This window comes from Cercospora beticola, chromosome 2 (assembly GCF_033473495.1).
Source record: "Cercospora beticola chromosome 2, complete sequence".
Classification (NCBI taxonomy): domain Eukaryota; kingdom Fungi; phylum Ascomycota; class Dothideomycetes; order Mycosphaerellales; family Mycosphaerellaceae; genus Cercospora; species Cercospora beticola.
The window spans coordinates 1,648,145-1,669,547 of record NC_088936.1 but is presented as its reverse complement, the minus strand read 5'-3'; the positions used below and the strand labels follow the sequence as shown (position 1 = coordinate 1,669,547).

The following is a 21,403-nucleotide window of genomic DNA, read 5'->3' as shown; positions in this document are numbered from 1 at the left end:
TAGCTGTCGGTAAATCGCTGGTGTGCCGCTTGCGTGCGTTGTCCTCATCTCGAGGATAGATTGCCATCACGATCAGCTCGTGTTTGTCATTATAATCGATGCAGTGAAGAGCAATATTCGTCCCGCGGAGGCAATATCGGCGACGTGCCTACTAGAGCAGGAGGAAGAGGCAAGGAGGGCTTCATTAATGCGGTGACCAGTCGCGGTCAGGTTCCGGAAATCCGGCACGTGTGCTGAGGTTGTTTCAAGCTCGCGCTGCATGTGAACGACGGACGGACGGGCAGAGAACGGGCTCTCAACGTCGGGGGAAGGCACGATTCAAGGGGAGCTGGAGCGAGATGAGGTGATCCTGCGGCTATTGCCAGCGTGAGATGATGTCGATATTCATGAGGCGGATGAGCAATACGAAGGAGAGAGCCGGTGAGGCTCTGCGAGAAGCATCTGAAAGTTCGAGACTGACCTTGGTTGAGGTCGGCTAATGGCAAAATCGTGGTGGGCTGCGGGAAGACGGGACTCCTTGGCCGAGCACTCGCTGCCACGCTTCATTGGCCAGCGATCGGGACGGCATCGCGTACCTGCGCTAGAGGGCGCGTACCTTGCAGTGTGCAGCAGCAGCGGCGGAGTCAGACGCTTCTCGTGCTGCAGCCGAATGTCGCAAGTGAAGAATAGGAGGCCGGCGTTTGTTGAGGGGATCGCCGCAAGCAAACACAGCAGCAGCGCCTTCCAGTGTTCCAGACACCGCGCCCACCGCTGCCACCGCTGCGACGCTGATGGGGAAGAGCGTCGCGCGACACCAGTTCATTCGTCGGCAAACCACACGCCACCGCCATCACAGCATTTGGGTGGCAGCCAATAGAGTTTGGTGAAGCCTCTCGTTATCAAACGCGCGTCATGCCCAGCGCGAGAGTTTATGTATGGATTGGGACGTCTCCTGGCTAATCACCAGGATGCGCGGTGGCCCGCCCACGCGCTGACTCTGACTTGGCTGGACTAGGGTGCGCTGAAACCGCCACGCCACACGTTATTGGAGGCCAATAGAGACAAAGGCCAACCAAGCAACGGCGGTCTGCGATGGCGCTCGTATTGACCATCTGCCATGTGGAGCTTTGGCATCGCAAGCTCGCCGTTCGGAGATCACTCTGGATCGTGGGGATAATCCATTCGGGATAAGGAGACGAGCGCGGCGGCGCCTACGCGAGCTGTTTGTGTCGCGCTGCGACATGGCGGTGCGTAGCTGTCAACAATAGCAACACCAGTATGCACAGCACAGCACACGTCCTGGAGTGCATTCACGGGGTCGCGCCGCGGTAGCGCTCACCCACATGCGCGCGAGTGGAACGGCCAGGCCGGCGTTTTCAGTGGCCAAGATCGGTGTAATAACGGCTTCGAGGGTTGAGGCGGACCACTACGACACCACGACCGGTCTAGCGCCGTCGACTTCAGCTTCCGAGTTGGGCGGACAGGATGAACATCCAATTTGCGCATCCCTGAAACACGGGCACCACACGCGCTGTCAAAGAATCGATCGCTTGCGAGCGCTAGCCCAACGCGCCCCAGCCCAGGCCATTATATACCTCGACACCCATTCTCTTCCTCTTGCTCTCCTCATCACGCTCTTTCACGCCTGCCAATTCAGTTGTACATCACATCCAACTACCCACACTCTTTAACAAGAACAAACAACTACTTCAAAATGCGTGCCGCTATCGTCGCTGCCCTGGCTGGCTCTGCCATCGCCTCTTACGTGAGTGCTGTCGTGTCGATGAACATCAACGAACCGTCGCTGACGATCAATTCAGGCTCCTCCAGCCTACGACGCTCCTCCAAGCTACGGCGCTGAGACCACCTCCTCCGTCCCAGCTGCTTACCCAACTGAGACCAAGCCAGCTGGCTACGCTCCTCCTCCGGTCTACGAGTCCAAGTCCGAGACTCACCCAGCCGCCTACCCAACTGAGACCAAGCCAGCTGGCTACGCTCCTCCTCCGGTCTACGAGTCCAAGTCCGAGACTCACCCAGCCGCCTACCCAACTGAGACCAAGCCAGCTGGATACGCTCCACCATCAACCTACGAGTCCAAGTCCGAGACTCACCCAGCTACGTAAGTTGCGCATTGCAAATGATTCGAAACCGCAATCTGACAATATCACAGCTACCCAGCCTCCACCTGGTCGACTGTGTACACCACCTACTGCCCTGAGCCAACCACCTTCACCCACGAGAGCAAGACCTACGTTGTCACCAAGGCCACCACCTTGACCATCCCAGCTGTCTACACCACCCACCCAGCTCCAGTCCCAAGCTCTCCATCCAGCCCAGAGCAGCCAGAGACCCACCCAGCTCCTCCGGTCTACACCCACCCAGCTCCATCTGCTCCAGTCTCCCCACCAAAGTACCCAGTTGGCAACAACGGCACCACCCCAGTTGCCCCAACTGGCTCCACCCCAACCAAGCCAGCCACCTACACCGGTGCTGCTGTCGCCAACGTTGCCGGTGGTGCTTTCGCTGGTGTCGCTGCCCTCGCTGCTTTCTTCTTGTAAATGTCTCAACCTATCTGACCTACCTCTCTCCCTCGAGAGGGTAGTCACCCAGATACGATTGTTACGTTTACTCGTTTAATACCACACGTAATGAGAACGGAAAGAAGAATCAAGTTCAATCATCAATCAGCACGCGAGCGGGACGGGATCTTGTACAGTTAGCAGTTCAACAGGCTGTTGTCGTGTAGAAGGTATCGGAAAACAGACATTATAAGGGAAGCAACTACAGTTTTGACGACGTGAAACGCAGAAACCCCGGCCGGGTATGCATCTCGCATTGTTACACATTTTTTCGCATTACATTACAATCATCTATGATTCGTCCCGGGGCGATAGATGCTGGTTTCGTCCCCATCTACAACAAGTCGTCATTAATGTAATAGATTTGGCAGCACATTGATACCCTTTTCGCTTTTTTCTTCGAGCATTCTTCACACTATCATTGTCGCCATTGTCTTGACATCTTCATCGCTTCGACTTTGCCTTGCCTTGACTTGACTGCCCTCGATCGACTTGATATGATAGCGACGACTCTATCGTCACCACTGCAACTCTACAGCAAGCCATGCGCCAGAACGTTTCGCCTTCCAGTCGCACCGACTTTTGTGGTCGCTCTTGTTTTCTGCTCTTGTTTTCTGCTCTTGTTTTCTTTGCGCAACAATCGTCGCAAAGCAGGAGATGTCGTCTGACACCCTGGTCGTGTGCCACTCGTGTTCACCACGGCTCCCTTGCAATATGTAACCCAACTCCACAAAGCATACGATCTCGATCTTAACCTTATCTTATTAAACACTCGTGGCCTGACCGATTGCATCCATGCGAGATCCGTGTTGTGTAAAGTGCTTCACAACGATATGGTTCTGGAAGATTCACGCGTTGCTTCAACGCTGTCGGTAGCGATCGAATACTACAGATTTCGCTGGATATGAGAGTGCAAGACGCTTTCGAGAAGGCGACCGAGTGGCAGTTTCATTGCATTGCCCAACATGAGCGTGGTGAACCTGTGGCGTTCGTAGCAATGCACGTGTGCTACGTAGAGATGTGAGGCCAGATTGGGACTCATAACGCGCCACAAGTCGTCCGACTACCGCGACCATCTTGTTTTCATAGACGATTCCATGAAGACCACGAACCTTCGTTCTCCTGATCTTACGCTTCGCAATTTATTACTTCCACCCTCTATCGCTTCGTAGTTCGTTGCGTCCGGGGAGTCTTGCCCGAGAACGAGGTTGGCAGTCATATCGAATTGGGCCAGCTCAGTCGTGTCCACGTTGATGTTCTCCCAGCCTGCGGGAATAGATCATGCGCAGGTGTTGCACTCTCGTAAAGAGCAATCGTTGATTCCCTTTGGCTCAAAGTAGCGGTCCTCGCAACCCGCCAGACAGGCGCCATGAGAGCCGCCATTACAAGCAGCGAATGTAAATGGTACGACCGCGAGGAGAAGAGTGATGAGGCGCATCGTGGAGATTCTTGCGCTTGCAGGTTGGTGTTTCTGGTCTGAAGAAGTGGGCTTCGCTAGCTGGGGGAATTTGTGTGACAGTGGCTGGATACAGAGGATGTGTGTAGTGGCTGTGGTTACACAGGCACTCGCAGAACTGCTTTGATATTTATCTCCTTGCACTGCGTCGGAAATTCGGTGCTTGCGGTGTCCTTGTAGTATGGCGAAACTAGTGAGGAACCGCGATGAGTCCGCGCAAGCACTTGGTGCAATGGACTACTGCGATCAACACAATTCTCCACTTCGGGCAGTCCCAGGTGCTGGCATTGCTCTTGTTTGAGAGCCACATCCAACAATGTCTAACGCAGCTCATTAGCATCAGCGCCGGCCGTGCGAACGAGCAGAGCCGTCCGGTTCTGGTGAATCTCGAATCTGGATCGGGTTGGACACATGCACGGAATGCGCTTCCTTTCTTTGCCGGCAGGTAGAAAAGGTCAGCTGCTTCTGAACCAGGCTGCGTTTCTAGATGTAGTCTTGCGAAAATGCTTGTCATCGTGCACAAAGCGCGCCTGTTCAGTAACACAATGCACCTTATCACTTGCGACTTTACAGTCGTGTACCACCGTGCTGGCTGGCTTATTCCAGGTAGACGACACCCAGCCGGGTCAAGTATTGCGCCTTCCTGAAGGCTTTTCAGCAAAGAATGCCGCGAGCAGCGGTTGACGCTGTGAGGCTTTGGGCGCACGCCTCTCGCCTGGTCGCCGGAATGCTCTTCGTCGTGCGCTGCGAAAGCTGCTGGTCTGAAACCAAAGCGCGCGGGTATATGCAGAATGCGGACAGCGAAGGCGACTGTGCCTCACGCAGCGCGTACCTCAAATATGCGCTGGTATCCCAATCCCTTTTTCGACCACTTTTCCGACTTTCCTTCTCTTTACCGTGCTCTTGCTATCAAGTCAGGCAAGTGCCCTAGGACCTGGAAGGGACGCGTCACCAACGACGACGCGTCTCAAACATATTTGAACAGGCTCACGCCCTATCACCCTTCTCTTTCGCTCTTTTTCGCACAATACTTGCGCAGTGTCACCCATCCTGCTGAGGCTCTTCTGCAGATTCGACTGCACGATGCATCGGACGACATGTTCACGGCTCTCCTACGGGCGGAGAGGACAGCTTCCGAGACCGGATCGCGGGGCGCAGACGTCGATACGCAGTCGCTGAGCCGGGACGAGTTGCAACAAGAGTCCAACTCTGCGCGACAAGCAGGCCCAGAAGGCATATCTGTGGTATATGCCCTCGTGCTGATGCGTTCAACTTGGCGGACCACGAGCACGTATTCACGGCTCTCGTGGGGATCGACCGTGCAGCCTTTCAGAGGCAATGATTGCGTCTGGGGCTCGCTATTAGCTGTGGGTCACCAGCGCGTACCGGCCTACTTTTGGCTGCACTTCTTGAGGCTGAGTGGCCGCCGAGGATGCACCCCTGGGAAATCGCATCTCCCCTTCATCTGCCAAGGCCCGCCCGAGACACTACTCATGCCCTTCGAATTGTCCAAGCAAATCGATCAGAGGCCAGCTCAAAAACGACCGCAAACGCGTAACAACGAAGGCAGTGGCAAGTACGATGCGTGGCGATCATGATACTTATCAAACGCTGGGATACGAACGCCGCGGGCCCTGTTTTGTGTGCCGTGGACTGCCTCACCACAGCGCACCGGATGCGCTCAGCAACAGTCTATGGAAATACATGTGCATGACACACCACATCGCGCAATGCTGATCAAGATGTCATTGTCTTTCGCTGCACTTGAGACGATTGTTTGATGTGGTTGTGAAACGCCTATTCTGGCTGATGCTCGGCGCATACGAATCCATTCTCTCCTGCCAATGCTTGGTAGAGGCTTGGTACTTGGCGATGCTCCTGGCTGTTAAGAGGAATGGCGACGCGGTTTGTCACTCGCTCTCAACACCTTTTGCCTCTTCTCAGTATTCTTGTTGTATTGCCTTCACACACACTCGTTTCTTCTAACTGTCAGCTTTCTTTCTAACCCCCGTACCTTCGCTCCTCGAACCCCACGAATTTGAACGAACTCCCGCAAAAACCGACACGATGAAGGCCGTCCTCAGCGCCGGCGCGCTGGCCTTCGCCTCCCTCGCTTCCGCAAAGGTTCTCCCACGCCAGAGCCAGGGAAACCTCCCACCGATCGTCTCTGAAGGCAATGCATTCTGGACAGAGAGCGGAGAGCGCTTCTACATTCGCGGTGTCGCCTACCAACCCGGTGGTGCGGCTGACGCTCAAGATCCTCTGTTGAATCTGGAGCAATTCCGCGAGGATGTCGAGGCCTTCAAAGATTTGGGAATCAACACCATTCGTATTTACACAGTCGACAACACCGGCGACCACGACGAGGCCATGAAGCTGTTGGACGATGCTGGCATCTACCTTGCGCTCGATGTCAACACTCCAAAGGCTTCGCTCAACAGAGAGAACATCGACTCGCTGCACGCCTCGTACAACGATGTCTACCTTCAATCTGTCTTCGCTACCATTGACACTTTCTCCAAGTACAGTATGTGCTCACTTATGACTGTCTGTCCATCGCAAGGCGCTAACAGCATCCAGACAACCTCCTCGCTTTCTTCTCCGCAAACGAGGTCATCAACGCCCGCAACAACACCAACTCTGCCCCATACATCAAGGCTGTTACCCGTGACATGCGCAACTACATCCGCGCAAACTCTCCTCGCCCAATCCCAGTCGGCTACTCCTCCGCTGATGTTGCCGAGAACATTGAGTCTCAAGCTCTCTACTTCGCTTGCGGTGAGGACGAGATCGCCCGCTCTGACTTCTTCGCCTTCAACGACTACTCTTGGTGCGACCCATCTGACTTCCGCAAGTCTGGCTGGGACGCCAAGGTCAAGACCTACAGCAACTACTCTCTGCCTCTCTTCCTCTCTGAATTTGGTTGCATCACCAACCGCCGTGACTGGAACGAGATCGCCGCCCTCTACAGCGACGACATGACTGCTGTCTACTCTGGTGGTCTTGCTTACGAGTACACCCTCGAGGCTAACGGATACGGTCTCGTCGAGATGGGTGAGGACGGAAAGGCCACTCCAAACGGTGACTTCGACCGCCTGAAGGAGGCCTACGAGAAGACCCCAGCTCCATCTGGCGATGGTGGTGCTCGCCGTGGCGACCGCACTGTCCCAGAGTGCCCAGCCGAGTCTGAGGAGTGGCAAGTCTCGACCACTCTCCTTCCAGAGATGCCAAAGGGTGCTGAGAAGTACCTGAAGGATGGCGCTGGTACTCCACCTGGACTTGAGGCCGAGACCCAGTGGGCCGGTACTCCTTCTGAGACTGACCCTGACCTTTCCAACGGCGTCTCCACCACCCAGGCTGAGGGTACCAACTACTCTGGCGGCAACAGCCCCAGCAGCTCTGGTGGCGATGACTCAAGCGCCGCGGCTTCCACCGCCAACCCAATCGTCTTCATGACCGTTGTCGTTGCCGCTGTCGCTATCGCCATTGGCATGTAAAGAGCTCCCATCTAGTGTAATCTAGCTATGCTCTGAAAAATGAGAGAATTCTATTGTTGGCGACACGATTTGATGGCCCCCCTTGTTTGGGCAAGCTGTTTACAGAACGACAGCATGAAAATACACAGCAGAAGAAAGGAAGCAAGTCGCCGAGTCCTCAACCAGAGGCCTCGCGTGATATGACGACTATGCTGTCACGTTCGCGGAACGTTGTACAGTATCTTGCTTCCGAACATTACTTGCATGGCGCGGTGTTGACACTTTTGTTTCCTGATGCGATTGTGACCTTCACCTCCGCTAGATCTGGATGACTTTATCTCAAATATTAAATGTCTGATTGAACAAACTTAATTACTTTCCGTCGTCCCTCGTCCTGTTGATATTTGCTTTCACTTCTCGATACGCTTTTCCTTCGAGATTATGCCACTGCCTTGCGTATCTTGAGCATTCACGATGTGCATTAGGATTCTGAACTACATTCACGATGTGTATTAGGGTTAGGGTTATTGAACTGCAACAATGTCTTTTGACTGACCGAGTTGCCTTGTTGACATTATCATATACTGCTTTGTACATCGGTCGTGGCAGCTCATTGATCAAACAGCTGGCTTGGCTCTGGATTGAGATCGGGAGATGTCTTGCGTGTAGCTTCGATCAAGAGCTCAGAGAAACGGTCGCAACCAGAATGAAATTGATTGTAGAATTGATGCCATCTACTTTCTGCCTCTACTACACACGCTCCCTTTCTTGGGTCAGCAGGAGATATTATCCCGGCTATGCTCCACGCTCTCTGCTCTACATTTGCACCCTATAGTCACGCGTCTATTACCGTGTCTACTGTGTTCCTTCAAATCCCACTCAACGCCTCGCAAACATCCTCTCCATCCGGACAAACACCCTTCCTCCCCAAGTCCTTATCCTTCGGACCCGTAGGCCCTCCACTATACTGACACAACCCATCAATTCCCAAAAAGCATTCCTGTCGTTCATCGTCTTCAGGATACTTCATATCTCCCCACTTTCCATCGAAGTACAGCCAATTCACAGGCGTCTCCGCACCCTCCCCATCATCATAAGCAGTAAACTTCCCACTCTCCATTTCATACTCAAACCAATACGCATTGATCGTAGGATCCCACACCAACCCTTTATCATCCGTATAATCCTCCACCGGCCCCTCAGGCAACTCAACACCCGAATACTATGATCATGATCCCCCACATCCTTATAATTCGCATGAGTACCATTCGCAACATACGCCACAACACGTCCAGTATTCTCCCATTTCTCTGCTGCTTCGTAGGAAATCGCTTGACCGCTGGAATGTTGGGAGAAATAAACGCTTGTGGGAACTCCGTGGATGAAGCGGATCATGATGTGTTCCCAATCTCCGACGTGGTTTCCGATGTTGAGGATGGGGGCGAAAGAGGGGTAGCGGCCGCCGTCGTTGAAGGAGTAGAATGTGAAATAGAAGGCGTCGAGGGTGGAGTTGGGTTTCAGGACTGTTATTATGGTGGAGGCGGTTGTGTTGGGGGTGGCATGGGTGATTGGGTCTGGGGAGGTGCCGTAGAGGTATGCTGGGCGGGGGGAGGTTGTGGGGTCTGAGGTTGAGGTGAGGTAGATGTCTTTTCCGGAGTTGGAGTTTGGGATTGTGTTGAGTTGGTCGAGGTTGGAGAGGGTGAGTGGGTTTGGGAAGGATGTTGGGGAGAGGGATGTGAGGTTGAGGTATGGGGATGTGTTGGCGATGTGAGTAGAGATGTCGGATGGCATGTATAGTTCCGCTGAGTGAAGGCGAAAAATTGGTGCGAATTCGGTGACGAAAGATGGGACGCTTGAAGGTATGGAGGATTGTCGTCTCTCGAGAGGCACTGCGGCAGCTGCGCCCGCAGTGATAAGGATTGACACTAACATGTTGATGGTAAGAATATCAGAACCCGAAGCAGCTGCGGTATGGAGGAAACGCCACGAAGACTTGCCGTCCTATTTATCGCGCTCTGGTACAAGAGGCGTTCGAGCCCGGAAGTGAGTTGAAGCCATCACGTAGGAGCATCCGTTCAGTGTTACACTGCACGATGTACCCGGCATCGGACATGCTTCCAGACATCAGCTGCGATCTGCATCTGACTTATAGACGTAGAGCAAGTACATGCTTGTCCCATACAGCTGCTGCATGTTCGGAACGTGTGACTCTTATACTCTGTTAGTCTGTATGGTTGTTGCCCAGTCGCTGTGCAGACTTGCAGTTGTCAGTTCATGCTAGATCATGCAGTGATGTCGCTCTCCGTCGATCTCTTCTTTGCAAAAGCAGGTTGTCATCCGGTACCAGAAGTGGTGGTGGGTGATATGCAAGTCGTAGAGCACGTTGCTTGCTGATTGGCCAAGGATTCAGGAACAGCAAAGCTGACAGACTATAGAGCCAGAGAGCTAGAGACGAGCTGCATCGTCATGTGATTGTAAGTCAACGGAGTGTTTCCTGATATGCGCTAGCCGTACGCGAGACTGCCAGAGGTGAGCAGAATGGCGGAGAGCTTCAATCGCCATGAAGAGTCACACTGTCAATCGTGGGTCCGAGGTAAACAGCAGACACATGTCCGCACAGTAATGGAATGAGGTTCGCCAAGCAGTCTGCAGAAAGTCAGCCCAGGTTCCTTTGAATGTGGAGCTCACCTACAAGATCCTGCTCACGTCCTTGCGAAACTCATACTGTCTTCCGGATCACTGACAAGACACAGTGGTCATTACCCTCACTGCTTTATCAATCTCCCTCCGTCTATAGTCACAACAGTCCCTGTACCGAAGCTACTCTTCATCAAGAACACATAAGCTTCGGAAGCCTCCTCCGGCGTAGCTACTGTATTCATCAAGCTCCACTTTTGAAACATGTCCAGCGTAGTTTGCAAACGTTCTTTGCCAAAGCTGTCGAACCTTTCCGTACGAACAGCCCCAGGACTAACCACATTCACTCGAATGGGCGCAAGATCCACTGCTAGACCTCTCATGAGTCCCTCTACGCCTGCGCCGTATGCAACCAAAGGAGTGTAACCCTTCAAAGGTCGATTAATTGCGGTGCCAGTGGTGAAAGTCAGAGAGGAGTGGTGTGAGTTTTTCATGTATTGTGGGACCAGACCGCTCAGGATCATCGGGGCATAGAAGCTCACATTACCCAGTTTTTGGAGTTCTTCTGGACTTGATTCGTTGATAGGTGATATGGGTAGCGCATCTCCCGCTGTGAAGACAATGTGATCGAGTTGGCAGTCATGAGTCACGGTCTTGAGGAGCGTTTCGAGGTTTGATCGCAGCCTTGAGATGTCTTGTAGATCGCAGACGAAGCCATGAACACGACTAGTCGCTTGTGGATCAAAGGCTTGGAGGCGGGATATCGTTCTTGCCACGCTGGTCTCGCGGGACGATGATACAAAGACGTGGGCTCCGATGGCGAGGGCGTGTTCGGCTACAGCGTAACCTATTCCAGAAGTCCCACCCAAGACCAAGACACGAGCATCTCGGAGGGTAGATGTGTACTTTTCGGTCATATTTGTCAGTTCGAATCTATTGTCTTTTCAAAGTCACTCGCCACTTCACGCCGGGACCCATGTATATATATGTCTGTGTGTCGACATGCCATCACCCGCATCCGAGTATTGTGAAGAAGTCTCAAGTACAGGCCTGTATTGCCTGCCTTTCTGAAGCAGAATTTGTCAGCCAGATTGCGAATTTGTAAGGATGAAGAGCGGGGCAACGGCATCGTGCATTATGCATCATGCCGTACATTGGTCGACGCGCACAATGTAACTGTTAGGTGCAAGGTATTAGAACGAAAAAGAACAGAAGTTGTACCTGCAATTCCATAAGCCGTGGACGGAGTGCTGTCCTCACATGCACTAGCTGTCCGCGAGCCTGGAGAGATCTGTAAACCGCCGATAGAACCGATGTGGGGAAGGAAGCAACAAGCTTCTGCCGCCATCTGATCGTAGCTGCCTCCAGTCGTTGACAGATAACGGCAGAGTCAAGTGTGCGTGATCGGAGTGGTGCGAGAACGATTCATGCATTCATTTTGAAGATTTGAATTTCGGGTCCGCCTCCATCACCTCTCGCGTTGTAGAGGTAGCCGTGCACTTGTCTCATGTGTTCTCTCATTTTGTCCTCTCTGTTGAATCCGTAATTTCCCTTGCGGATGCAGTCGCCATGTAGGCAGTTGACCATGCGTACAATGCCGTCGAGTTGACGAAGCCTCTCCAAGGCCTGGATGCCCGAATTGTTCTGGCTGGATGAGATTGGTCGGGGTGGTTCATTGCTCCCACTGTCGGATATTAGCGTGATGAATCTTGTGCGCCCACAAGATTCACTTACACATTGATCATGTCCTGTAACGTTCCATCATCACATTCCAAAACCGTGCTCACATTGGAGAAATTAGCCAGTCCGGATTCTGCGAGTTGATACTGAATGGCCGGTTGTCTTCGTAGCTGATACATAGCTGCATTGATAGCTGTTTGAAAGTGCTGGACAACCGAGAGGTGTAGATCTTGGTACATCAAAAGCTGATTATATGCAAACGTGCAGCCTTTCGAGTGATCCGATCTCAGATGCATGATTATTGTCATCACGTGGCCAAGGCGCCATGGGCCGGCGATCTTGCCTCGCCGGATCAAGTCTGCGAGGGGCAAAGGCAGCCTGAGGGTATCTCGACTGGGCACTCGCATGTAGTGACCGCAAGCCAGCTCTATAAGCAGCAGGTACTCCTGGGAGGTCGGCTGATTTTCATATAAGCACGCGAGGGGCAGCATCAAGACACGCATGTCACCCAACGTGGGCTTGGACCTGCTGTCAAAACGTGGAATCCTGCTGAGGTCAAGCTTGCCAATGATTGCACTGCCAGGTTCCAAGTCCCATCTGAGGCCTTGGTTCGTGATCGTGTACAGCGGCCTTAGCCCGTACACGGTGGAAATGGTGGGACTCACAGCGGAGAAAGAAGCAGGCGATGAGGACAATAGCGGTTGGGCTCTGCTTCCGTAAGCCATTGACCAGGCGAAGATCGATTCATCATGGGAGTTCCGGACGATTTCTTCTTGCAGCCTGGACCAAGCTCTTTTGCCCTCACCATAAAGAAGGCCCATGTTGACGCCAAAGAGCCCCAGGGCGCAGTATGCTTGGTCTTCGATCCTTGTTACTTTGCGATTCGCCAGCCACTTCGCCCTGGCAGCGATCGTATACTCTTCCAATGGCCATTGAAAGGTCAACAGCTCCTTTGGTATGCTGGTGATGCTGCTCAACTCGTCCGCAAGATCCATGCACGCAGTATCGTTTGCGCGAAAGCCATTGATCGTACGATTGGCGGTCGATTTACAGCCAAAGAGTTTCCAGTCTTGCGTGAAGAACAGAACACAGCGTGGTGCTATTAATTCTTGCAGGGTCCATCCGCGAGTGAACCAGTCAGAGAGGCACAATTGTTGATGGAGACGCTCAGCGAGCTTGCCTGAGGGTGCTGGTATATCGGTGTACATCACGTCGGCGAGATGGACAAGGCATTCTGCAGACATCTGATACCACCTATACATACTGTTAATGGCTTCCGAGAGCTCAGAGCTGGAGCGCTTATCAATGCAAGCAGTATCGATCCAAGCATAAGGATGGCCGCGACTATGCGCAATGGCGCAGAAGTCCATTGTCTTTCTGTGCCCGGGAGAGTCCAGTTTCCTGCCTTTCTTGTAGTCCTTGAATGTGGTTTCATGCTTTGTCCAGCGATGTGACAGGACGGCGTAGCTGGGGATAGCAGGTTCAAAAAATTCTTCCAATTCCAGAGTGTTCGTGTTGATGAGCCACATGGTAGGTAGAGGGCGGTATACGAATGTTCTGTAAAGCAATATTCGGAATCAAACCATCACCAGGTCGCCGTACAGCTTCGAACGTGCGGCCTCCATGTTGTAAGCGAAGGATCGCCCCACCCATGCAGCTTCCTGCATGCAAGAGGATACGCGACAGTGCCCGATAATTGTGCCTCTGCGTTGGTGATCAACAGCACATTGGTTCACATCAACGAAACTTCGTGCAGGCTATCGCTAGAAAGCAAAACAGGCACGCGGATCAGCACCACAGGCTCTGTCCGGTAATCTGGAAATTTCTTTTGATCCTCGTTTCTCCGTCTTGCGCAACGTAGCTAAGGCACTATGCCTCAAAAAGGGAGGTCGGCTTGAAATCACAGTCGTAACGAGAGATCGTGCAGAAGGATTTCTCCAAGCTTGCCCATCTTGCTCTCCGCAAGTACGAAGGTTCGCAGGTCCGAGATCCCAGGGCTGATGCAGTCCAAATGTGTGGCAATCTCGTAAGATGTAGTCCATGCGCTTCACATGGCAGCCTTCCATTCGCCGTCTCAAAGCTCGCTTTTCCCACCGTACTTCCTCACCAAGTCCCGCATCATGCTGACTGCACCGCTTTTGTACCCGCCTCCAAATAACGCGTAATGGTTCAAATGGTGATACAGCTCATACAACTTCACTCGATCCTCATACTCTTCGACGGGCTCCGTCTTCGGCACAAGCTCATGGTAGTCTTTCAAAAACTTGCCGCCGAAGCCACCAAACATCTTCATGATGCCCAGCTCGAATTCCGAATGTGCATAGCAGGCTGATGAATCGTAGACGACGGCTTCGGGTGCAGACATGCCGGGAAGTTTGCCCGTGGAAGCATTTCCGGACCAGAGATCGCCGTGTACGACGACAGGAGTCACGCCTTTGCCATTGTTGAGATGGTCATCACCGATGAGGCGAGGGATGACCTGGTCGCACAGCTGTTCGGTGAGGGTCTCGAGATCTTTGTCTGCGCCATTGCGGTCTCGAGCTTGCTTGGTGATGGCGCGGATGCGTTGGTTGGCGTAGAAGTCTGCCCAGGAAGAGGAGTAGGAGTTATCTTGGGGTGTGGCGCCGCAACATGTGGTGACAGGGAAGCCAAACTGGGGCGTGGAGTGGCCGGATGGAACGGGTGCGGGGGTGGTGTGAAGTTTGGCAAGTTTCTGGGCGAGAGACTGGCCTGAAGCGTTTCCTCGGGCGGAGAGATCGAGGAAGTCGGTGATGAGGAAGTAGGTGTCTTTGGAGTCGGAGAAAGTGCCCGATCCGTAACTTTTCGGACATAGTGTAGGAACGGCATCGTGGATGGCGTTGAGAGACGCGTGCTCGCCTTCGAACATCATTTTGGAGTCGGAGCCCTTTCCGGATTTCATGAAGTATGATTTGGTGCTGCCATCTTCGAGCTTTGCTGTGATCTTGGAGGTGCTGGAGAAGGAGCTTCCACCGTGGCCTGCAGCGGTGACTTGGCTGGCATCGAGACCCAGCAGAGCAAGAATGGCAGAGTCTACGGTTGGCATGTTGGCTGTGTGGTCAGTAGGTTGATGGATGTTCAGTCAGCAATGGGATTGGATGCATGATGGACGTTCTTTTGCTGGACCCGTCTTCATCGTGGGCTGTTATGCATGAGTGATGTCAATCGGAGCACGCGTTGGACGGCGGCAGTCGTTCCATCATCTCTCTCGGCATGACTTTTCGCAGCACCTCGACTCTCTTGCTACGGAGCCGCTGTCTTGGAAGCATCTCGTCAGACGACCGCGGTCTGCGCGGACATGTAGCAGGCTGAGACCACGGTACAATGAGAACGAGACACGCATCGGCACAAAATCTCAATGGGAATTATGCGATTGTGCCTGAGGATCGTCTAATGCACGCTACTGCATAAGCGCATAATCGGCCGCCGGCCCAATCACAATGCAGCGAGCTGATCTCACGCGTTGGATAAACAACACAAAAATCTGGTCGCGCGCCGCCGCCAGCACCACCCTGTCCGTCTTGTCTCTGTCTGCCTGTCTCTGTTCTCACCGATCCGACATTGCTTCATCTGCCACTGTGCATGGTCGACGCGCCTAGCCGAGCGTGCATATTGCATTCCACCAACAACCATGTCGGAACGAGTGACGCGCTCCCAGACCGGGAAGACGTAAGTATTAAACCAGAGCCCACCCGCCCAATGCGCCTGCCAACTTCTGCTGCTGCTGCGACTATTTCTCCCTGCTCTTGCATTTGGCGGTGTCGAACATCGTTCTGACAATGTCTTCCTCCAGCCCGAGAAAGTCCATGGTTCCCGAAGGCTTCGTCGAAACGCCCGGAACACGACGACGGACTACGCGAAAGTCTGCTGCCAGCGATGGACGATCACCGTCCCCCACCGAAGACCTGAGCGCCTCCGCCGAGCTCAAGGCTCCCGTCACTAGCGGCAATGGCAGCACGAAGAAGGCAGCGAATGGAAGTGCCAATGGCCAGCCGAAGGGCAAGGTCATCGACGGCTGGCTCGTGGGCAGCGACCCCAAGATCGACCACAACCCACACTTCGACTTTGGTGGCACTCTGGGTGTCTCCGCGATGATGATAGGCTTTCCGCTGTTGATGTGGTATATGTGGATAGGAGCCACCTACTACAATGGCAAATTCCCCTCAGAGCCCAGCATGACCTGGGCCCAGTACGGCAAACACCTCTTCCACCTGGCATACACCGGGGCCTTCCCTCATCGCAAGGCCTGGGCCATTTACTGGACATTCTTCATCTTCGAGGGCTTGCTCTATCTGTTCGCACCAGGTGTCTACTCCACTGGCAAGCCTCTGCCGCACGAAAATGGCAAGCAGTTGCGCTACTACTGCTCTGGAGTGTGGTCGTTCTACATCTCCATCGCCACCGCTCTGGGCCTGCACTACACTGGCCTCTTCCCCATGTACACTCTCATCGATGAGTTTGGCCCACTGATGAGCGTGGCTATCTTCACTGGTTTCATTGTTGCCATTGTCGCCTACGTGTCCGCTCTCGCGCGTGGTGCTCAACACCGTATGACCGGATACCATATCTACGATTTCTTCATGGGCGCCGAGCTCAACCCTCGCATGTTTGGCTGGCTCGACTTCAAGATGTTCTTCGAAGTTCGTCTGCCATGGTACATCCTCTTCTTCATTTCCCTCAGTGCAGCTTTCCGCCAGTTGGAGACCTACGGATATGTGACTGGAGAAGTCGCTTTCCTGGTCATGGCCCACTGGCTCTACGCCAATGCCTGCTCCAAGGGTGAGGAGATGATCGTCACCACCTGGGATATGTACTACGAGAAGTGGGGCTTCATGCTCATCTTCTGGAACCTGGCTGGTGTCCCACTCAGCTACTGCCACTGCACCATCTTCCTTGCCAACCACGACCCATCCGAGTACCGCTGGAGCAAGCCTGTTCTTGTCTTCCTCTACATCACCTACCTCTTCGCTTACTGGGTCTGGGATACCGGCAATTCGCAGAAGAACATGTTCCGCGCTGATGAGCGCGGAGTTGCTGTGCACCGAAACACTTTCCCACAGCTGCCATGGAAGCAGGTTAAGAACCCAAGGACCATCCGCACCGAATCTGGTGACTCTCTCATGATCGACGGCTGGTTCAAGTACGCTCGCAAGATCAACTACACCGCCGACTTCTACTTCGCATTCTGCTGGGGTCTCATTACTGGTTTCAACAGTCCTTTCCCCTGGTTCTATCCGGTCTTCTTCGCGCTCATGATCGTGCACCGCGCGTACAGGGATATCCAAAGATGCAAGGAGAAGTATGGCTCCGCTTGGGAGGAATATGAGAAGATCACACCTTACTTGTTCATTCCGGTGAGTATAGCATATGGTGAAGGAATAGTTTCGGTATCGCTAATTGCTATCACAGTACGTCATTTAATTGGCTCGCGATGGCGTTACGGAAGTGTCAGATGTGGTGGAAGTAGGTGTACAGTGAATGTACTTATGAACAACGACAGAGTTGGTGATGGCGGGACGGAAATTTAAAATTAGGAGGGATCTCGGTCGGGTGACGAGATATTGTCAGGCGTTATTTTGTCCATGTTTATGCTGATTGTGTACAGTGCGAGCTTCTGTGTGCTTTGGCCGAGACGAGACGTTGCTGATACCCAAGATGTAGTTGATGCTAATGCGGAATGTGAATATTTTAATGCTTCAAGGCTGATTCCTGCTATTTGACCAGACGTCTCGGCTCCTTCGTTGTCGCGGCAGGATCGATTCAGCTGGAAGGTGGAACCGTCTCGGCAATTTATGCACTGGGTGCACTGGATGCACCCTTTGTCAGCTCAGCAGGCTCCACTTGAAATCGCCCGCGTCTTCGCAGGGAATCCGCAGCATGATGGACGCCTGATAACCATGGCTACCTCTGAATGCAACTACCTCTCAGTGCAAACGCAGGTCGCTAAGCCAATCAGGACAGCTTTTCATGGATCGAGAGCCAATCTAGTTAGGCGCTTGCACTCAGATGTCGTTGCATACAGAGGTGTCCACGGTAATCGCTCTCTGGCGTGTTGAACGCTCCTTCTGTACGAGCATGACTGCAGCAGGATGGTCTCACGTGACACAAGAGCACGACCCGCGAGCCCAGTGACGGATCGAGCATCAAAAGCATCTGGGTGCAACGATATATCCAAGATTGCGGAGGCACTTGTCACGGAGAGGAACAGGTACTTGCCGCGGAAGAGCTCGTTAGACAGTATATCTGCAGCACAATGCCCTACTTCGCTTAGGCATCCTGGAACATGAGACAGCCTGCTGACTGTGCACGCCATCCTTCTCAGCTGTTATCTGGCCAAGCAACCGACACGAATCGCTTCACGGCACCCACGCACTATAGCCGCTTACTCTTTGGATGTCACGGTCGAGTCAGCCGTTTTTGTTGCTGCATAAGGATTCCTGCTTACGCGACAGAGGTTCACGCAGCTGCTATGCACTGCTTGGTTCCCGATCCTGCATGGCATAGGCGCATGTCATCCATGTAGAGTCGCTCAGCCCGTGGGACACATTCACGAAAGAATTCTTGCTTCTTTGCTTTGTGGAATACGTTTTGTGACCGCAAAGCAAGCTAATCTCTCTCGTTGCTGCAGTGGCGGCATATAAGCCCACAACATCAACATCCGACTCTTGAGCAAACGCTACATCATGAAGGTCATCATCGTTGGTGGCGGTATCGCAGGTTTGTAGTCCCTACTAATAGTCTCGCAAACACAAAATTCACGATTCCTTTACTGACAAGTCACCAGGCCTCACCCTCGCCAACGCCCTCTCCCAAGCCGAAGATATCGAGTTCATTCTCCTCGAAGCACGCTCCCTGCTGGATCCTCAAGTCGGCGCCTCCATCGGTCTCGGTGCGCAATCTTTGCGCATCTTCGACCAATTTGGCGCAGCGCAAGCGATTCTCGACGAGACTGTTCCTTTGACCTACGCGAGAGGTCATTACCCGGATGGCAGGCTGATCAGTGAGCCACAACCTATTTTCCGACTACTCGAACCCCGTCTGGGATACGGACTGAGTTTCCTCGATCGACAGCTGGTTCTGCGAGCTGCGGCGGATACCTTGGAAGCCAAAGTCGCAGAGACGGGCCGAGGACAGATCCTTTTGAACAAGCGTTTGGCGAAAGTCGAACATTACGACACTGGAGTCAAGGTTCTCTGCGAAGATGGAACGTTCTACGAGGGAGATGTTGTTGTGGGTTGCGATGGGGTGAACAGTCGAGTGCGAAATGAAATGTGGCGAATTGCGGACGTACAGGATCCGGGAGCTTTTTCGAAAGATGAAAAGAATAAGATGACAGCGGAGTATATGTGTCTCTTTGGCATTTCTACGCACGTTCCCGGCGTGGAGGATCCTGGGTGTGCAGATTTGACGTATGATAAGGGGAGGGGATTTCTGGTGATTACGGGGAAGGAGAAGAGATGTTTTTGGTTTTATTTTGAGAAGATGAGTAAGGTGCATCGATGTACGGATCCCAGCTTTCCGAGGTTTACGAAAGAAGATGCGGAGAGAGTCGCAAAGGCGAATTTGGGAAGGGTGGTGAAGGAGAACGTCTCATTGGGAGACTTGTGGGAGAGGAGAGTGAGTTTTACGCTTGTACCGATGGAAGAGGCGTTGTTTGAGAAGTGGTCTTGGGGCAGGATGGCGACGATTGGGGATTGTGCGCATAAGATGACGGCGAATCATGGGCAGGCAGGGAATAATGCTATTGAGAGTGCGGCAGCGTTGGCGAACCAGTTGGTTGCATTGAGCAAGAAGACGAAAGATCTCAAGACCGCGGATCTCACGAATGCGTTGCGAGCATGGCAAGCGAAACGACAAGCACGAATCGAAGCTACAGTGAAGGAAGCAGCGCTTGTCTGCCGATACAACTGCCTGGAGACTCCGATGGCGTACGTGTTCAATTACTACCTGGTTCCCAGCCTGCCTAGCTTGATCGTTGATATGCAAGCCGGAAATATGGTTGGCGCGGAGCTCCTGGAATATCTGCCTGTGCCGAAGAGGAGTTTGAATGGAAGTATGCCTTTCAATCAGAACCAAGGAACAGGGAAGTCCGAGAACGTGATCTGGAGGTCGCTCAGGGCAGCGCCACTTCTGCTGATCGCGTGGTGGATGTGGAGCGTAAGGAAGGGCATGGGAGGCAAGTGGGACGAGGAATGGGACGGATGGCTGAAGGTCGTGGCGGATCCGATCAGTGCCGATGGCGAGAGATCTGCGAGGGTTGTGACATTTCTGGTGCAAGAGATTATGTTTTTCGCATTGAGGAACCTGGAGAGTGGGAGGAGAGCGAACAGGTTGAATGTGTTCTTGCGGTTTCCGATTTGGGTTGTGATTCTTGGCCACATATACGGTGAGTATGAGCAAGCTCTCGAAGAGGCAAAGACAAGGGGATGAGTGCTGACAAAACTCTCTACTAGGCGCTGGGGTCACAATTCCCTTATACTTTTTCTTCCACTACCTCACGGGAAGAGTGGATGCTTTCGCAGCAGGAGACATGCGAATGATGAACATCGCATACGTCAAGACTATCTTGCCTTCGCTCCTCCTAGTGGAGGCAAACACGCTTGCACCGATACTTCTCCAGACATCAACAAATCTCGATCTCGGCACACTGAAAGTCCTCCGCCATCTCGCGCCTCTCCCCATCAGTCTCTTCCAGTTCGCGCTCACGCGGCTGAATACGGACACAGAAGAACAAGACATGATCCGGAATTACACGGCCGATCTACCCACGATTCGAAGAACCATCTATGGAATGCTCACTCTCGGTGGTCTTGTCCTGTCATATCAAGCACTGAACTTCACGTCCGCCTCTCCGGCCGACAGCACCAAGATCTTCTACAACCTCTTCTCCATACCCTCGAACTTCGATGTCCTCCATTACACACATGGCGCTCTCACCAACGCCAGCATCTACTGGCTCGGCCTCCTATTCTACGACCTCTGCTACGCTGGAATGTGCTCGACTCCAAAGACGATAATTGCCTTCCTTGGCTTCCTGGTTGTCCATCTCGCAGCTCCATTCCAGTTCCGTCCGCTGATCGATGTGAGCTTTGTTCTCGTGGCTTGGCTCGTGAGAGAGGAGATACTGGCTACGAAGAAAGAGAGACATGCGATCACGAAGGAAAAGTATGGGGCCGGAAAGAGTGTATGGGAGGTCGAAGGGAAGAGCACGAGCGTTGAGAAGACAGCAAATGAGCCTCTGATCAATGGAAAACATCGTGGAGGTAACGGAATCGTGAAGGAGGTGTTGAACGGACAGTTGAAGCATTCGAACGGAGTGCCGAAGAGCTTGGGGCCGGGAGGTGAGGGTGTAGGACCAAGATTCTAGAAGGGCTGGACATTCTTGCACAGGAGCGATACTGGTAGTGACGCACTTTGAAGATGCTGATTCTCCAGTTCTTCAATGCATCAGAGAGCTTTCTGGGAGACAACCGCCGAGTGCGGCTTCGCTATCTTGTCTTTGGAGTCTGAACTGCTTGGCAGCGAAGTGGGTCTTGTGCTACTTTGATCATCTTGAAACTGCAGACTTCTTCTAGAAC

The 21,403-nt window shown here is 53.2% G+C and overlaps 9 protein-coding genes across 9 annotated transcripts; 5 read left to right on the top strand and 4 right to left on the bottom strand.

Moving 5' to 3' along the window:
* Positions 1 to 1,693: 1,693 nt before the first annotated feature.
* RHO25_002680 (uncharacterized protein) lies at positions 1,694 to 2,537 on the top strand (the record flags this gene model as incomplete). Its single annotated transcript, XM_065602290.1, has 3 exons — positions 1,694 to 1,744; positions 1,800 to 2,098; positions 2,150 to 2,537. 3 exons carry the CDS (start codon positions 1,694 to 1,696, stop codon positions 2,535 to 2,537), a joined length of 738 nt encoding a protein of 245 aa, XP_065458362.1.
* Positions 2,538 to 4,853: 2,316 nt separating this feature from the next.
* RHO25_002679 (uncharacterized protein) lies at positions 4,854 to 5,612 on the top strand (the record flags this gene model as incomplete). Its single annotated transcript, XM_065602289.1, has 1 exon — positions 4,854 to 5,612. The coding sequence occupies one exon, from the start codon at positions 4,854 to 4,856 to the stop codon at positions 5,610 to 5,612; it is 759 nt and encodes a 252-aa protein (XP_065458361.1).
* Positions 5,613 to 6,081: 469 nt separating this feature from the next.
* RHO25_002678 (uncharacterized protein) lies at positions 6,082 to 7,511 on the top strand (the record flags this gene model as incomplete). Its single annotated transcript, XM_023598237.2, has 2 exons — positions 6,082 to 6,541; positions 6,595 to 7,511. 2 exons carry the CDS (start codon positions 6,082 to 6,084, stop codon positions 7,509 to 7,511), a joined length of 1,377 nt encoding a protein of 458 aa, XP_023455278.1.
* Positions 7,512 to 8,358: 847 nt separating this feature from the next.
* Positions 8,359 to 9,281, bottom strand: RHO25_002677 (uncharacterized protein; the record flags this gene model as incomplete). The annotated part of the gene is made up of 2 exons (XM_023598236.2): positions 8,359 to 8,712; positions 8,766 to 9,281. The coding sequence occupies 2 exons, from the start codon at positions 9,279 to 9,281 to the stop codon at positions 8,359 to 8,361; spliced, it is 870 nt and encodes a 289-aa protein (XP_023455277.2).
* A 974-nt stretch (positions 9,282 to 10,255) lies between these two features.
* RHO25_002676 (uncharacterized protein) lies at positions 10,256 to 11,044 on the bottom strand (the record flags this gene model as incomplete). Its single annotated transcript, XM_023598235.1, has 1 exon — positions 10,256 to 11,044. One exon carries the CDS (start codon positions 11,042 to 11,044, stop codon positions 10,256 to 10,258), a length of 789 nt encoding a protein of 262 aa, XP_023455276.1.
* A 508-nt stretch (positions 11,045 to 11,552) lies between these two features.
* Positions 11,553 to 13,336, bottom strand: RHO25_002675 (uncharacterized protein; the record flags this gene model as incomplete). The annotated part of the gene is made up of 2 exons (XM_023598234.2): positions 11,553 to 11,811; positions 11,862 to 13,336. 2 exons carry the CDS (start codon positions 13,334 to 13,336, stop codon positions 11,553 to 11,555), a joined length of 1,734 nt encoding a protein of 577 aa, XP_023455275.1.
* Positions 13,337 to 13,881: 545 nt separating this feature from the next.
* RHO25_002674 (uncharacterized protein) lies at positions 13,882 to 14,871 on the bottom strand (the record flags this gene model as incomplete). The annotated part of the gene is made up of 1 exon (XM_023598233.2): positions 13,882 to 14,871. One exon carries the CDS (start codon positions 14,869 to 14,871, stop codon positions 13,882 to 13,884), a length of 990 nt encoding a protein of 329 aa, XP_023455993.1.
* Positions 14,872 to 15,456: 585 nt separating this feature from the next.
* Positions 15,457 to 17,246, top strand: ERG4B (Delta(24(24(1)))-sterol reductase erg4B; the record flags this gene model as incomplete). Its single annotated transcript, XM_023598232.2, has 3 exons — positions 15,457 to 15,494; positions 15,619 to 17,179; positions 17,235 to 17,246. 3 exons carry the CDS (start codon positions 15,457 to 15,459, stop codon positions 17,244 to 17,246), a joined length of 1,611 nt encoding a protein of 536 aa, XP_023455994.1.
* A 1,262-nt stretch (positions 17,247 to 18,508) lies between these two features.
* On the top strand, positions 18,509 to 21,192 carry RHO25_002672 (uncharacterized protein; the record flags this gene model as incomplete). The annotated part of the gene is made up of 3 exons (XM_023598231.2): positions 18,509 to 18,542; positions 18,610 to 20,211; positions 20,279 to 21,192. The coding sequence occupies 3 exons, from the start codon at positions 18,509 to 18,511 to the stop codon at positions 21,190 to 21,192; spliced, it is 2,550 nt and encodes an 849-aa protein (XP_023455995.1).
* Between the last annotated feature and the right edge of the window lie 211 nt (positions 21,193 to 21,403).